At 44.0% G+C, this 18,255-nt stretch overlaps 1 protein-coding gene across 1 annotated transcript in view; it reads right to left on the reverse strand.

Moving 5' to 3' along the window:
* Klb (klotho beta) overlaps positions 1 to 11,885 on the reverse strand; it is a 37,217-nt gene extending 25,332 nt beyond the window's left edge. Inside the window, exon 1 of the mRNA XM_036200500.1 lies at positions 11,061 to 11,885. Coding sequence (XP_036056393.1) covers positions 11,061 to 11,885 — 825 coding nt within the window. The remainder of the gene's footprint in view (positions 1 to 11,060) is intronic.
* Between the last annotated feature and the right edge of the window lie 6,370 nt (positions 11,886 to 18,255).

Raw genomic sequence — 18,255 nt, forward strand, 5'->3', positions numbered from 1 at the left:
TCCCCCTTCTCTCCCCTCCCCTCCTCTTCCCTCCCCTCCCCTTTCTTCTCTTTCCTCCCTGCCTCCCTCCTTTCCCCTCTCCCTCCTCCTCTTCCTTTTTTGGATGTATGATTTGAGGATAGGGGACCCACAAGCCCCAGCACAAGCAGGAGGTCAGAGGTCAACTTGCAGATTCTGTTCTCTCCTTCAATCTGGGGATTGAACTCAGGTTGTCAGTTTTAGGGCAAGTGCTTTTGGCCACCAACCCTTATTGATGGCTCGAGATGACGACTTTAAATCTGTCAGGTTAGTATTTCCTACATTTTATTAAAAATAAACAAAGTACATTGGGGGATGGTGGAGCACACCTTTAATCTCAGCACTCTGGAGGCAGAGGCAGGGGGATCTCTGTGAGTTTCAGGCCTCTCAGACCTACACAGGGAGAACTTGTCTCAAAATTGGAGAGAGAGAGAGAGAGAGAGAGAGAGAGAGAGAATGTGTGTGATTATAATGTAAGATCTATGGCATTAGATAATTAAATTAATTATATTAACTAGTTTACTTAAAATCTAAACATTGAAAAGGGCACATATAGTAGCCTAATATCCCCTCAATAAGACATTAAAAGACATTTGAGCAAATACAACTAACATTTCAAGACAAATGAAAAATGTCATTTCAAAATTATGTTTGGGCTAATCTTTTTAATCTTTTTTTTTTTTTTTAAAGTTTTTTTTTGAGACAGGGTTTCTCTGTGTAGCTTTGCACCTTTCCTGGAACTTGCTTTGGAGACCAGGCTGGCCTCGAACTCACAGAGATCCACCTGGCTCTGCCTCCCGAGTGCTGGGATTACAGGCGTGTGCCACCACCGCCAGGCCATCTAGGGCTAAGCTTTAACCCCAGCACTCAGGAGGTACAGACAGGAGGATCTCTGTGAATTTAAGGCAGCCTGGTCTACAGAATGACTTTTAGGACAGCCAGGACTAAAGAGAGATACTCTGTCTCAAAAATAAAATAAAATATGTTAGGGCTAGAGAAAAGAAGGCTCAGTGGTTAAGAGCACGGTCTGCTCTTGACTGCTAGCACCCACATGGTGGCTCATTACTGTGACTTCAATTCCAGGGCATCTGACACCCTCTTCTGGCTTCTGTAGGCATAAGGCACACGTGTGGCACACGCAGGGAAAACACCCATCCACATACAATTAAATAAATAAAAAATGTGTTAGTCACGGGCTAACTAGTTCATGGATCTGGTAGCTAAAAACATATTAGTCTTTTAGCTCCAATTGCAGCAAAATTTAATATTGGTTGTGTTAATTATATCTTATAACTTTCCCAAAGGAGCTTTTGAAAGTCGTCAACTGTCCGTCCCCGTCCCCCACCCCCGCCCGCCCAAGAGGAAATTTATTTCTTCCAGTGTTTGAAGATTTGCCTCTATATGAGTAAGACCTCACAAAGCCTCCTGTCGGGGCTGCAGAGATGGCTCAGTGGTTAAGAACACACTGCACAACCAGGACTGAGTTTGTCCCAGTACTCTTGTGAGGACAAGCTGGGTGTGGTTCACACAAACACTGTGGGGACAGAGACAAAGGATTGCTGGGGCTTGCAGGTTTCGGGAGAGACCCTGCTTCGAAGGAATAAGGTGGAAAGTGTGATAAAGACACCCAAAGCTCCTCTGCCCTTCATTCGAACACTAGATGTATTTTCAAGATACTGTTGGTGGGGGCTTGGCTGGAAGAGACTTAGAGGGCCATCAGTGCTTCTCAGAAGCCTGCAGTCTTCCAGGCATTCCAGACCGAAGTTTTGGCCATGTGTGGGCGAAGGAAGAGTCGTAAATCACAGTTGTTTTCGTGGTATTAACATTAACTTTTTTTTTTTTTTTTTAGCTGAGGATGGAACCCAGGGCCTTGTGTTTGCTAGGCAAGCGCTCTACCACTGAGCTCAATCCCCAACCCCCTTAACATTAACTTTTGCTGAAGAATTTCAACAGCATCTTTAAGGAAAAAAAAGCTATATAAAGACAGTTTCTTTTTTCTTTTGCTTTCTGAGACATATCTGCTGGCCTCCAACTCTGGAACCTTCTCAGCTTCCCAAGTGCTGAGATTACAAGCGTGCATATCTTACATAACCACCTCAGCTATTTCCTATTCATTTTACTTTTGTTTTTTAAGTTTCCACTACATCTGTAAGATTTATTTTGTGTGTTCGGATACTGTTTGCCACAGCTGCATATAGAAGACAGTTAGTTGGTGTTGGTTCCCTCTTTCCACCATGTGGTAGGGGGCTGAGCTCACGTTGTCAGGCTTAGCAGCCCTCCATTACTTTTAAATATTTGCTTTCTTGTCTTATTTCTATTTTTGCTTATGAAAATGGTAAACACAAAAATAGAAGCGCACGCCTTTAATCCCAGCACTAGGGAGGCAGAGGCAGGTGGATCTCTGTGAGTTCAAGGCCAGCCTGGTCTGCAGAGCGAGTTCCAGGACAGGCTACATGGCTACACAAAGAGACCCTGTCTCGAAAAACCAAATAATAAAACAAAACAAAAATAGAAGAGTAGGATGAATACACATTGACACACCACTCAGCTTTTACAACTCAGGCTATTTCAAAAAGGTTGTGTGTGTGTGTGTGTGTGTGTGTGTGTGAGAGAGAGAGAGAGAGAGAGAGAGAGAGAGAGAGAGAGAGAGAGAGAGAGAGATGCTGGGATCAAACCCAGAGCCTTGCTCACCTAAAATTTTTAAGGTTTATTTTATTTGTATTTATGTGTATGTGTCCGTGTGTGGACATGCCATGTGTGTGGCTGCCTGAAGAGGTCATAAGAAGGCCTGGATTCCAGCTGGGGTTACAGGGAGCTGTGAGCTACCCCAGCTGGGTCCTCTGCAGGAGCAGTAAGTGCTCTTAATCATGAAACAACCTCTCCAGTCCCTCTGTGAGAGAAGTTTCATTTATTTATTTAAAAAAAACAACAACTTTGTATTTACTTGGCTTTTTGAGACAGGGTCTGGAGTAGCTCAGGCTAGCTATGCAGTTGATAATCTTGAACTCTTAATCCTTCTGCCTCTGCTTCCCAAATGCTGGGATTACATGCTCATCCCACCACACACACACACAGATAAAAATTTAACAGCTAGGCATAGTAATACTCGCCTTTAGTACAAGCACTGGGGAGGCAGAGGCAGGCAGTCTCCATGATTCAAGGCCACCCTGTGCTATTGTAGCAAGCTCCAGGATAGTCAGAGCTACATACTAAAACTCTGTCACAACCTCTCCCTCCCTAAAATAAAATAAAAACAAACAGGCAAATATAATAAAAATTTTTTAAAAATTAAAAGGAAAATCATTAAAAAGAATCTATTTATTTCTTTGCCATATACCTGACATAAGCCCAGCATTATGTAAGCTTCTCCAACTAACAATGCAAAGAAAGTTCAACCAAGTCCTCAAAGAGCTGGAAAAACAAGCAGGAAAAATAGACTGATCCCAAGCTCAGGAAGCAGCCAGTAAGGGCTTGACCCAGAGTAGAGTTTCCCAACATGGTGTCCTAAGTGCGTCTTTCGCAGTGTGAAGCAATCGCTTGCCTCCCTAAGGAATGTCAGGAAGCATGTCAGTATTTGTGTGTGGCACACAAAAAAGTGTGGACATAGGTTACATTTTATAGAAAGCCATGTTGTTGGAGACTGTAGTGTAAAGTTCATTTCGAACAAATTTAGGGTCAGTGAGACAGCTCAGTGGGTAAAGGGGCTTGTTGTGAATCAGGATGGTGTGCGTTTGATCTCGGAGACCCACATAGTAGAAGGAGAAAACCAATTCCCCTGGTAGTCTTCTGACCTTTACACTTGAGTCATAGCACGTGAGCAGCCCCAACCCCAACCCACATACAATACGGTTTTTTTTTTTTTTTTTTTTTTTGAGACAAGGTCTCTCTATGTAGCCCTAGCTGTCCTGGGTCTTGCTAAGTAGATTTGACTGGTTTCAAACTCACAAAGAACCATCTAACGCTGTCTCTTAAGTGCTGAAATTAAGGGCATGTGCTACCATGCCGGGCATACACAATAAATTTTAAAAATTAAAAATAATGTAAGCCAGGCAGTGGTGGCCCACATCTTTAATCCTAGCACTTGGGAGGCAGAGGCAGATCCAGGTGGGTCTCTGTGAGTTCGAGGCCAGCCTGCCTCAGCTACAGAGTAAGTTTCAGGACAGTCAGAACTGTTTCACAAAGAAACCCTGTCTCGAAGAACAAAAAGCAAACAAACAAACAAAAAGAAGTAAATGTACACTAAAATATTGAGTAAAATTTATATCCCCCCCTCCCCAGCCCAGGACAGGGTTTCTCTGTGTAGCTTTGGAGCCTTTCCTGAAACTCACTCTGTAGACCAGGCTGGCCTTAAACTCACTAAGATCTACTTGCCTCTGCCTCTCCAGTGCTGGGATTACAGGTATGTACCACCATAATAGGCTTGACATTTTTATTCTTTTGAATTTTGAACGATGTGAAGATGTTAGCTACTAAATAAATAGAAAGGCAATGTTTAAAAAGTAATGAGAATCCATATAATTCGTATTGCTAGGAGATTTAATTGCTTAAAGTGTAAGTGAAACCCTCATAAGCCAGCCCCCCCACCAGCTTTTCAGTGGTGTTTTCTAAACTAGGCATACCTACTGTTTCTTGTTTTAGTTACACTTATTTATATGTGTGTATGTATGTATGGATGGGCCTCAAATACCATGGTATGAATGTGGAGGTCAGCAGACAACTTGTAGGAGCTGGTTCTCTCTTTCCACATCCTGGTTTTCCGGGATTGAATTTAGGTCACCAGGCTTGGTAGCAAGCATGTTACCTGCAGGGTCATTCCACTATGGTCCACTGCTTTTTCTTTTCTTTTCTTCCTTCCTTCCTTCCTTCCTTCCTTCCTTTCTTCCTTCCTTCCTTCCTTTATTTCTTTCTTCCTTCCTTCCTTCCTTTCTTTCTTTTTTGAGATAGAGTCTTGCCATATACTCAGACTGGCTTCAAACTCATAATTTTCCTGGCTTAGCCCTCTACGTGCTGAAATTACAAGCATGCAATGCCATACTCCGATTTTTTGTGGGTGGAGGTTTTTGGAGACAGGATCTCACTACATAGCTCTGGCTCTCCTAGATCTCATTCTGTAGACCAGGCTGGCCTTGAACTCATAGAGATCCTCTTGCCTCTGCCTGCTGAGTGCTAGGATTAAAGGCGTGTACCACCATCATCCAGGTAAGCTTTTAAAAATATTTTTTTAAGATTTCATTTTTAGGGTTGGGGATTTAGCTCAGTGGTAGAGCATTTGCCTAGCAAGCGCAAGGCTCTGGGTTCAATCCTCAGCTCAAAAAAAAAAAAAAAGATTTCATTTTAAAATTCTGTGGTTATGTGTGTCTGTGTCTGTGCACATGAGTGCAGGTACCTTCATACTCCAGAAGAGGGCACTGGATCTCCTAGAGCTGGAGTTACAGGCAATTGTGAATTACCCCACATGGGTGCTAGGCACAGAACACAGGTCCTTTGCCAGAGCAATATGTGCTGTCAACCGCTGGCCCACCTCTCCAGCCCCTCTTAAAAACATTTCTTAAAGTTTTGTGTCTTCCTAGCATACAAGTTAACTTTGAGGTTCGATATGCACCCCAGAGGTCCAGGGAAAATCTCCTGGAGGCCATGTTATAAGATCCCAGCCATCTTTATGCCAGTCAACCTAGCCATGCTTCATCTGACCCCTTGTCCAGTACAGATGTCCACTGGTTTTTCAAGAAGTGGTGAAAGAGAAGGAGTCTTGACTGCTGTGGGACACTGGGCAATGTCTAGAGACACCTAGGTTGTCCCAAGCCTGAGGCAGGGCTAAGCTCAGGCTGAGGAATTAGATGGGGTGGGAAGACCCAGGGCAGTCGATGAGCATAGTAGAATGCACATGGTAGTCCATCGCAACAGAAAGTTGTCCAGCCCCAAATGTCAATAGGTCTGAGGTTGAGAAATCCCCACACTGTGTCAACAGCGTATGTCTATGAAAGATAACATTTCAAAGCCTCAAAATGCTCACAGCTAACATGGACGCCAGCATGGCTTTGTGGAGTAATAAACTGAATGAATGACTGGCTCCCTCAGCAAGCTCACACCCCCCAACCCTCGAGAATGTTTACCTAGGGGCTCTCAGAGGCTCCACTTTTGGGGGCCAATTTACAAACTTAGATTATTATTTGTATTTGTGATTTAAAAATGGAATGAAAAATGAATGCTATTATCGCCTTGACTCATTACTCTGAACCCTTCAGCTTTGATGATCACAGAAAGAAGAGCACCACCTATAGGCATGTGTGTGTGTGTGTGTGTGTGTGTGTGTGTGTGTGTGGTGGGGAGGGGTGAGTGCATGCCATAGACCTGATAGGAGCTTCTCTCCCTCCTCCAGGTCATCAGGCTTGGCAGCAAGTACCTTTACCAGCTGAGCCAGCTTCCTAGCCCTATTTATTTATTTATTTATTTGTTTATTTGTTTATTTATTTATTTACTGACTGGTTCTTTTTGTTTGTTTGTTTGTTCATATGTTTTCCAAGACAGGATTGCTCTGTGAAACAGTCCTGGCTGTCCTGGAACTCACTCTGTAGACCAGGCTGGCCTCAAACTCTCACCACCGGCCCGGCTAGAGACAGATTCTTACTATGTAACCCAGGCTGGCCTGGAACTCAATTCCTCATGCTTCTACCTCCCGAGTGCTGGGATTGGTACATTGGGCGTGTATTGCCACGCCCATCAGACTTACACTTTAAAACTTGAATGTTTCTAAAGTTCTCTTTCTTTCTCTCCTTTTTTTTTTTGAGCTGAGGATCGAACCCGGGGCCTTGCGCTTGCTAGGCAAGCACTCTACCACTGAGCTACATCCCACCCCTCTTTCTCTTTTTAAAAATGTATTTCTTTAATTTTGCCACAGGGTTTTGCTGTTGCCCTGGCTGTCCTGGAACTCTTCATAGAGCAGGCTGACGTCAAATTCACAAAGATGGGCTGTTGGGATTAAAGCCCAGCTAACATCTTTCTTCTAGAAAAGAGAAAACACCCCCCTCTAAGAAGGAACGGACCTGAGGCGGGAGGAAAGGGTCCTCTGAGGGGTCCTAGTTGCTGAGTCCATTATCCCTGCTTAGTCAGCCAGGAAATGGCTCCTTTTTGCTCAACGCCAACTTGAATTTGATTTGTCACTTGCAACCAACCCACCCTGACTAAGACACTCCCAGACTAATACTGGAGATATCTCAAGAATAATTGACAACACAGTGGAGCGGGAAGCAAGAACTTGACCCTGACGCTCTGATTTCAGATAGAACCCGAAAGAATTCACTCAGTGGACATCTGTACTCTAACGTGTGCCAAACGTTCTGTGTTAGATGCTGGAAGCATAAAACCAAAAAGCAAGCAGACTGTGAGGTGGCTCAGCAGGGAAAAGGACTCCCCACCAAGCCCGAGGCCCCGAATTCCATCCCTAAGACCCACATGATGGAGAGAGAGAATGACTCCCTCCACACCTGTGCCTCAGCATGCCCATGCGCCTTCTCAAACTAAATACGCACGATTTAAAAACACAAAACAAAAGAATTGAGCTAACCAAAGCAGCAGCAGCAGCAGCAGCAGCAAAGAAAGTCCTTGTAGGAATTCTTAGTCTAACTGAAGAGGAAGAAGAGGATTAGGGACTGGAGAGATGGCTCAGGGGTTAAGAGCACTGGCTGCTCTTCCAAAGGACTGGGGTTCAATTCTGCCTCCTTCCCGCCCCACAGCAGCTCACAACTGTTTGTAACTCCAGCACCCTTGCACAGACACACATGCAGGCAAAACACCATTGCATATTAAAAAAAGGGGCGGGGGATCAGATATGTTGCTGACTCTGTGAACCCATAGAAGGGACAGTTACCTCTGACGGGGTTAACTGTCTAAAGCAAAGTTGTCACAATATTGGATGGGAAAAGCAGGGCTTTGAACGGCATTTTGTCTGGATAGAACATGCTAGAAGGGCTGGATACAGAGGACTAGCAAGGTAAACCTGGGCAGGTACCAACAACACATTATGACGGGCTCTGTGTGTGTCCAGAAAGTGATATGATAGCAGGGTGAGAGAGTGGCCAGGAAATAGGCTGATGTGAAGGCAAGGGGTATGTTTTGAAGGGCTGAATGACAAATTAAGACCTTAGCTCCAAAGTTTTAGGAAGCCACCAAAGTATTTTATGCAGGTAAGCAACATGATGCATATTTCATGTATTATTCTGTCAACCGGGCATGATAATAGCTACCCCGTAAGGCTGTTGTGAAAATTACATACAAGAGTTAAATTAATTAGATGCTTAAAAATGGATAAGCCAAAAACTCACCCTTATTCTGTTCCAAATACTATTAAAAACTCTGAACAGGGCTGGGTGGCGGTGGCACACACCTTAAATCTCAGCACTCGGGAGGCAGAGCCAGGCGGATTTCTGTGAGTTCGAGGCCAACCTGGTCTACAGATCAAGATCCAGGACAGGCACCAAAACTACATGGAGAAACTGTCTCGAAAAACAAACAACAAACAAACAAAACAAAACAAACAAAAAACCCAAGAAACAAAAAACAAAAAAACCTTCGAACAGAACGTCCATTTGTAGGTGAGATTATGGGAAATTCATGCCAGAGGTATAAACTTACTTTAAGGAATCATAAAGTATTTTCAATAACATAGAGTCTAAGCCAGGTCATGGCTGGGGATGTGGCTCAATTGGTAGTTTGCCTAGCATGCACAAAGCACTAGGTTTGATCTCCAGAAACACATAAACCAGGAATGGCGTCCATATCTCTATTCACAGCAAGGGCGGTAGGGCAGAAGGTAAGAATTTCAAGGCCATTCCCAGCTCTATAACAAATGTAACAAATTCAAGGCCAGTCTGGGCTGTGTGAGGCTTCGTTTTACAAGCAAACAAAACCCCAAATTCCAGGTTAGTCTGTAGTGAGCTGGACGGGTCAAGTTGCCTCTAAACCAGGACCTTTCCAATTGAGAAGAACTTTTCAAGATCATTCTAGAACTAAAGTGACTCTAGCAGCTGTGCAGTGTTTCAGAACCTCTGAGAAGGAGAGAACAGAGCGTCCTACGATCGCATAATGCTTGAGTCTGAAGTTAGCTTTCCTTTAATGAACGTTCCTGAACCGAAAACTAACCCTAAAGAATGCTTCTCCTGGGTCACAAGGAGAAACAAGAAGGGAGAATACTCTGTCGTAGCATGAAGTACTCAAACAGTCTCTTTTGTGTTGAAGAAGAGGCTGAGAGGAGACGTGGTAACAAGTTCACTTCAGGCTACCAAAGCCTTACGGGACTTCTCTGTGGTGTAATAGGTCACTGGGTTATGCAGCGAATTTCACTGTCTGGATGATTGCAAGGGACCCCTTAGGCCATTTATTCAGGCTAGTGGTTTAGAAATCGCAAGGACATCAGAGAAGTGATTTGGGAAAACATGATTATTTCAGAAGGAAACCTTCTGAGGTGGCTCAGTGGATCAAGACACTCACCGGAGTCAAGCCTCATGACCTGAGTCTGTCCCCAGGCCCCACACGGTGGGAGGAGAGAACTACCTCCTGCAAGTTGTCCCCTGACCTCCACAAGTGTACCATGGCACGTGCACGAGGACTGTGTGAGCACACACTCACACAGGCGTGCATAAATGTAATAGAAACTTTGAAAAAAAGGCCGAGCTGATGAAACAGAGGGAAAAACACACAAACATAGCTTTTTAAGAGCTATTTGGATGAAACAAATAAACCTTGAAAGCTTTTGCAATCTGTTTCTTGCCGAGGGAAGATGTGACTGCAACCATCGGACTAAGTATCTAAGACGTCTGTTTATCTGAACTCAAAAACTTCAAAGAGAAGAAGGGCTTGATGGGAAGTTTTGTGTTCCTGGACACTCTTTCCTGTTTCTACACATCTGAAATTTTGATTCTTTAGACATTAAATTATTTCCCCTAGCACACTTTAAAGTGTTATTGATTACTTTTTTTCATCTTAAAACTGTAACAAGTATTGAGAGTAATTTATTTTTCTCAAGTGAACTATTTATCGAAGAAGTTACATCTGATTTCAGATGTTAGCCTCCCATGAGGCTGTGCCTCTCCGAAGTTCCTAGGTTACTCTTAATAAAAATGGTGTAAAATAAAGAGCATTGAATTATGTTGCCAATCATACACCTCAGATTTATAGCTGCTGGATTTTATTCTGAACCATGGCTAAGATTGTTCATCTCACTGCGATTCAGTTCTCCTCCCTAAGATGGGGTGGTAAAAATGAAGGCCCATTTCGTGGTTGTTATGAGGGTCAAACGTGTTACACAAAAGCACTTCCTGAAACCTGTGGTGCCCAGTGGGAGCTATTATTTTTCCTGCACTTTTATTATTGTTTTAACACACAGAACATTTCCCAGCATAAATTCTGACTTCCGAAGCACATTGTTTTAAATACCACAGCAGGGCCTGATACTCCCAGTTTTTATATTATTGATTTCATTTAGCTCCCAACACATGTCAGCCCACCTGTTTTGCTATGGGATGCGTGTAATGCCAAAAGTGGGTTGCAAATCATTTCATTTTCTGTATTTAATATGTGCAGGTATGCTATTGTCAACTCCCTTTCCTGTTGCTAAGTACCCCTAAGAACAGGAGGAACAAATAGGTATGGAGAATAATTGTGCATTAACATTATTCTGGAATCAGGATGTGTTATCAGAAAAGAAACCCAATCTCTAAACGTATAAAGTGCTTCTTTCCCACAGAATAAAGTTATATTTCCTTCCTCACATTACCGTAACTATACTATAGACTATAACCATAACCTCATAGACTTTAAAAATGGCCTTAAGTCACAACTGTGAAGGAAACTAGCTGAACAAACATAATACCAGCCTTGGAAGATGAAAGGTATCCTACTTTAAACATAAAATTAGAGGATAGAATTTGTGAGTTAGCATAAAATTACTGGTGTTGATTTTTACTAAACTGCCCTTATACAGAGTGTGTCCTTGAACCCCCAATCCTATGTTCTGAAGCTCTTGTGAGAAGCCAGCTGTACAGTACCTTGATCAGGTTGTGTCCCACAGTGTAGACAGCTGTTAAATTTCCCTTCTCTCCTGGCGCATGCACACCCGTGCCAAACCCATGCCAAGCAACAAGGTAAGGATTGTGAATTGTAATCCAATATTTGACACGGTCTCCAAAGGTCTGGAAGCAGTATGCAGCATAGTCATTGAAGAGATCTATCATGGTCGCATTTTTCCAGCCCCCATATTTTTCCTGCAGTGTCAAAGGCAAATCCCAGTGGTATAAGGTAACAACGGGCTCAATATTCCTAAGTATCAGCGAGTCCAGAAGTGCATTGTAGTACTGGAGACCTTTTGCATTCACGGCTGTTACTGTTCCATTCGGGAGCAAACGTGGCCAGGAGATTGAGAACTGATAAAAAGAAACTCCTAAAAAATCCAGAGCCAACAAGTCCTTTTCCAGAAAAATGTAACTGTCGGCGGATTTGTCTGTGATGTTGACATCTCTCAGGTGGGTGAAGATGAACCGATCCCAGATCGAGGGTCCTCTTCCGTCTGTCTGCCAACTCCCTTCCACTTGAAACGCTCCGGTCCCAACGCCCCAGAAAAAGTTTTTAGGGAAAGTGTCATAGAGAAACAGCTGACTTGCATTCACCGGACTCACATACTGTTTTTTAGTCCATATCGCTCTCGCGTCTCCAGAGAAGCCGGTAACAGCTCGCAGTAAGACAAACGCTGACAGCACCAAGGATCTTTGCAGTGCCCTGTTGGACATTGTTTTCCTAGAGCGTGTCCTCCTTTCATCAGAGCTGAAGAAAATCCATTCATTCCCCGGAGACCCTGCTGCACAGCCTGCCTTCATTTGCCACTAACTGCTGGACTGTCTTTATCAGCGCTCCAGTAAAAGCCTGTGATTGTAAAGCCCTGTCAATGATTAGCCTGGACTGGGAGACTTAGGATGGGTCATGAGAGCCACGCAGTTTGAGGGAGGTGGCCCCGTTGCAGTCAACAACACGTGGAGTCTTCTTGGGATGAGGAAAACGAGATAGATGGGAATGTATCTCTGACACTAATTTGAACGTGTTAAATAAACATATGGAAACAATGCACAAGAGTGGCATTTCCTGTGGAGCCTTTCACGTGGCTGTAGATCTTTTCTGAACGTTTCGAACTTTATTGAATAAGGGATCTACTTTTCTATTTTTAGAGTCTTAGCGTGGTAATTTTATCATCTCCCACTTTAGGAGAAGCAATTTTACATAGAAATCGATAGCCAGAAACAAACACTTAAAAGGATATTACACTTCAACCAAAAACATACACACCTAAGAATAATCTTTGTAAATATCATCCATTTTAAGAAAACTTAGTCGAGCAGAGCAGCGGTGGCGCACGCATTTAATCTTAGCACTCAGGAGGCAGTGCCAGGTGAATCTCTGAGTTCAAGGCCAGCCTGGTCTACAGAGTAAGTTCTAGGACAGCCAGGGCTACAGAGAGAAACCCTGTCTCAAAAACAAACAAACAAACAAACAAACAAACAAACAAACAAAACTTAGTTGAACATGGTGGCTGGTGTCTATAACTCCTAAAGTTGGAAAGCCAGAGCAGGAGGATTGCTGTGAGTTTAAGGACTTGCCTAAGCTACATAATTGCCATTTTGACTACAGAGCAAAACTCCATCTCAACAGCCGAAAACCAAACCAAGGAGCCAGGCGCTTTATGATCAGAGCCCTTAAGAGGTCGTGGCAGGAGGATCAGACGTTCAAGGTGATCCTTGGCTACAAATGGAATTGGAAGTCACCTGGGGCTACATGACACTGAATGTGGGAGATAATTTGAGTTTAAGGACATGAGTTTTATTTCTTTTGGCAACATTAGAGCTCAAACCCAGGACGTGTGGATGCTAAGTAAATGCTCCACTACTGGCTATCACTAGTCCTCTTTTGACTTTGATTGTAAAGCAGGGGCTCATTATGTTGCCTACAAACTTGATATGTAGTGCAAGCTGGCATTGAACTTGTGGCAATTCCCCTGCCTCAAGCCTACATCACCAGGCCCAGCAAGTTACCTAACTGAAAAAAAAAATTTTTTTTTTTTTTGACAAGGTCTCACTACATAGCCATGGCTGACCTGGAACTCAATTCTGCACTATAGTTTCCTGTTACATAAGAAGTAGCATAAATTGGCTGTGGTGGTGCACATCCTTAATCTCAGCACTTGACAGGCAGAAGCAGGTGGTTCCAGGCCAGCCAAAGCTACATAGTGAGACCCTGTCTCAAAAATAACAAGAAAATCAAATTTTAAAACAAAGAAGCATAATAAGAATGATATTTATAGATTATTATGAGAGTAGAGTTACCACATTTAAGGCACTTAGACCAGAGACTGACACATAGTAAATGCTCAATAAACTTAAATTAAAAACTACCTGGCTGGAGAGATGGCTCAGAGGTTAAGAGCACTGACTGCTTTTCCAGAGGTCCTGAGTTCAATTCCCAGCACCCACAAGGTGGCTCACAACCATCTGTCATGAGATCTGGCACCTTTTTCTGTATACACAATAAATAAATCTTTTTTTTATTTTTTATTTTTTTATTTTTTTTTTTTAAAACAGGGTTGGGGGCCCTGGGTTCGATCCTCAGCTCAAAAAACAACAACAAGAAGCTGGGAGGTGGTGGCGCATGCCTTTAATCCCAGCACTTGGGAGGCGGAGGCAGAGGCAGGTGGATCTCTGTGAGTTTGAGGCCAGCCTGGTCTACAGAGTGAGATCCAGGAAAGGTGCAAAGCTACACAAGAAACCCTGTCTCAAAAAACCAAAAACCAACCAAACAAACAAACTACCCCTAGACAGGTTCTTATTCTGTAGTCTAGGCTGGCCCGGGACTTCTGGAGCTCCTCCTGCCTCTGGGTGCTGAGATTGCAAACAGGATTTAGCTGTGTAGCCCAGGTTGACCTAACATTTGTCACCCATTTGTCCTGCCTCAGTCTCCTCAGTGAATAATCATTATTTTTATGTAGAAGGGAAAGAGTGTAGTAAGTGGTGCTCAGAGGCAGTATGGAAAGCACTGCTCTGACTCGGTTTCCCCTTTCTTTATTATCATTCGAGACTCCATGCAGCTCGCTTCTCTTTAGCCTGACCTGTACTAAGCTGCCCACACCCAGCTCAGCCTGGTGTCTTCCTAGGTACACTCTCGCCATTGGCCATGATTCTCTCCTTAGCTAGCTCATGTCTCTGGTTTGTTTGGTTTGGTTTGGTTTTGGGTTTTTGGAGACAGGGTTTCTCTGCGTAGCCTTGCCTGACTGTCCTGGAACTCACTCTGTAGACCAGGCTAGGCTTGAACTCAGAGAGACCCTCCTGTCTCTGCCTCCCGAGTGCTGGGATTAAAGATGTAGCCACCACCCCTCGGTGCAATAAGTCTTGAATAAGTTAATCATGACTCAATTATTTTTCTCTCTTAAATGTTTTTATTTTTATTTTTTTGAGAATTTCACATATGCATAAAAGGTATTTTGATGGGTTGGGGATTTAACTCAGTGATAGAGTGCTTGCCTAGTAAGCATAAGGCCCTGGGTTTGGTCCTCAGCACAAAAAAAAAGTATTTTGACATAGTCACCCACCATCCCTCCCTCTAACTCCTGCCAGATCCACCCCTCCACTTCCCACCCCTTCCCAACTTTGTGTGTGTGTTTTTTTGTTTTGTTTTGTTTTTGTGATAGGCTGCCACAGAACTTACTATATAGATCGTGCTGACTTTGAATTCCCAGATATCCACTATATGTCCAGTTTGTGCTGCCTATATACTCATGGGTGTTGGGCCATCCACCCAGAGTGTGGTCAACCTAGGAAGGGCCACACCCTTAAAGAAACCTGACCCAACCCCAGAAGTCATCAACTGTCAATCACTCCCCTGTCCTGCTGGAATATTGACTGGCTTGATGTTGTGTAGGTCGGTTTTGCTTGTTTTTTTTTTTTTTTTTCCTTTTTTGAGACAGGGTCTCACTATGTAGCTCTGGGTATCCTGGAACTCACTACGCAGACCAAGCTGGCCAGGAACTCCCAGAGATCTGCCTGCATCTTGAGTGCTAGGGCTATGGTGCGCACCACCGTGCCGGGCTTGGTGCTGGTCTCGTGCAGGCAACCACAGCCGCTGTGAGTTAATGAACAGAGCAGATTTTCTCTTTTGCTGAGACAGGATTTTGCCGAGCAGCCCATGTGCCACCATGACCAGTGTGCTCCAAAGGGATGGCTAATATTTTTGGAGGGTATACAGAGACATTTAAATACTTAAGTTAGAACTACAGGTGCAGCTTGGGGGTACAGACTGTGTGTTGGGGAGGAATTGAATAGTTGAGTTAAAAACAGTGTGATTTCAGGAGTGAATCAGACAGCAACGCACACAAAATCATAGGAAAATACAGTTTCTACCAACTGTGTTTGGCTAGTGAGCGCCGGTTTCATTGTCCTTCTTTTATATATTTAATTTTATTTATGTACTTATTTTTTAAAGATGTATCCACTGAGGCTGGAAAGATGGCTCAGCAGTTAATAGCACTTGTTGCTCTTGAGGAGGATTTGAGTTTGATTTCCAGCACTCACATGACAGCCTACAACCATTCTGGTTCCAGAGAATCTGATGCCCTTTCTGACCTCCAAAGGCACCAGACACACATGTGGTATATGTATATACATACAGGCAAACAGATGCACTCACATAAACAAAGGATGAATACATTTTTACATTTTGGAGTTTTTTTATTTGTTTGTTTTTTCTGAGGCAGGGTTTCTCTGTGTATCCCTGGCTGTCCTGGAACTGGATCTGTAGACTAGGCTGGCCTCAAATTCACAGAGATCTGCCTTCCTCTGCCTCTTGAGTGCTGGAACTAAAGGCATGCGCCACCACACCCAGCTTAAGAAAAAATTGTAAGATTAAACAAAATGTGTAAAATGTGTATGTGTTCGATTAAGTAAGGTTAAAGTTTCTTGGTGAGGAAACAGATGCTTTCCCACTAAGGTAGGAAGAAGCAGATGTCTGTTCTCATGGCTGTGCGTGACTGGTGGTCCTGGTGACCGAACTTCCCTAATGCTCTGTCACTGACACACACACACCAAGCCCCTACTCTCTGCACTCAATTCAGCATCACTAGAATCTCTGATTGCACACGAAAAAGAAAGAAGACACACACACTGGGAAGCAACACAGAAAACTGTAAATTCATAGGTGATCATGATTGTTGCACGAATCCTAAATGGTCTTATAATAAAAACCTGGAGTCAGAGGTCAGGGTGAAAGCTGAAAGATCAGAGAAGCAGAGCAAGCCACAGCCACCACCTCTTACCTCACCAGCTCCTCAGCCTGAAAGAGTGACCAAGTTCCTGTCTCCTCCCGCCTTATACTCCTTTCTCTGCCCAGCCATATCACTTCCTGTCTCAACCTTCCTAGTGCTGGGATTAAAGGTGTATGCCACCACTGCCTGACCTCTATGGCTGATTCTGTGACTGGCTCTGTCCTTCCGGTGAACTTTATTTGCTAAGAGTACTAACAAAATATCGCCACACCTGGTTGTTTATGCAGAAAATCCCAAAGAATCAACTGAAAACCCTCGCACAAATGGATAACTATAGTAAGGTTACAAAATGAAAGGTAATATAGAAAAGCCAATGAATTGCTTTTTTGTACTCCAGCAAAAACAACAACAACAAAAACTTCAAAAGTTGATATGGAAAAACCGCTATACAGGGGTTGGAGCGATGGCTTAGTGGGTATGAGCATTTCCTGTGCATGCTGAGGACCCAAGTTTGAATCTCTAGCAAATACAAAAAGCAAGCTCAACATAATCCCAGTACTGGAGGCAGAGGCAGACAGATCTCTGTGAGCTTTTGGTCAGCCTGGTCTACATAGTAAATTCTGGGCTGGTGAGTGCCATAGGGTGAGACCCTGTTTTTTTGTTGCTGTTGTTTTGAAATTTGACATGGCCTCAGGTGTCTGTAGCCCCAGTGTTGGCTATGGGAGGGAGAGGGGGACAGACAGATTCCCCCCAAATGCTTTGTTAATATAATATACACAAACTATAAAGAAATATATTGATATAATGCGCACAGGTAGCATTCAATATCCCAGGAGTGGAGAATGATTGAAGGATTGCCTCATGTTAGACTCCCAGGGTGGAAAGGACATCCATTTCTAGGTGTGGCAGCCTCTCAACTCCTGTTGTATATCTGACTTGGAGAAGCTCTCCATCCTAGAAAATGTGAAATCTGGTTCTCTTTAGGCATGGGAAACTTTCAAAATCTAGAGGGTTGAAAGGAAAGAGCATTTCTATTTCTACACGGATGTCATCATAAGCAGGGACAGAGCTTCTGTTGACCAGCTAGGCCGCCTAGCCCAGATGGCTTCAGGCTTACTGAGAGGCCTTATCTCAAGGGAATAAGGTGGAGTGACAGATGAAGGACACCCACCTTCCTGTGTTCTCTGCATGAGGAGGCATAAGTGTGTGCACTCCTATATGTGTGCACGGACACAGACACACCGTGTACACAAAGTAAACTAATTAGCTGACATTAAAAAAAAAAAAAAGACAGCACTGGGGTTGGGGGTGTAGCTTAGTTGGTAGAGTTCTTGCTTAGCATGCTTGAAGCCCTGGGTTCAATTCTCAACACTGTGTAAACTGAACGGTTGTGCATACCTGTCATCTCAGCACTTGTATAGTGGAAGGGGAAGATCAGAAGTTCAAGGCCTGGGGCTGGCGAGATGGCTCAGCCGATAATGGGGCCCTTCTACTCCCAGTCTAGTTTGTTTAACTTAGCATGATCCCAGGGTTGATGAACGGTGGTTGCTGCTGTCACTCCTGCTGCTGCTGGTTTTGGGGCCCAGACTAGCCTCAAATTCCTAGACTCCTAGACTCAGGCAATCCTCCTGCCTCAGCACCACCACCACCACCCCCCCACCCCCCCCCCCCCCCTTACCCCCCCTTACCCCCCCCCCCCCCCCCCCCCCCCCCCCCCCCCGAGTATCTGGGAAGCTGAGACTCTTGAGGCAGGAAGCGGTGCTTAGCTCCCATTTGTAACTTTGTTTTTGAGATGAGGTCATGATATTAGCCCAGGCTGGCTTCAAACTGACTATCCAGTCCAAGCTGGCCTCTAGTTTCTTATTAGCTTGCCCTCACCTCCCGAAGGCTGGGGTTACAGGTGAGCACAACTGAATTTGATTTCCCTGTCCTGTCTATGGCTAAAT

Source organism: Onychomys torridus, chromosome 10 (genome assembly GCF_903995425.1).
Source record: "Onychomys torridus chromosome 10, mOncTor1.1, whole genome shotgun sequence".
Classification (NCBI taxonomy): Eukaryota; Metazoa; Chordata; class Mammalia; order Rodentia; family Cricetidae; genus Onychomys; species Onychomys torridus.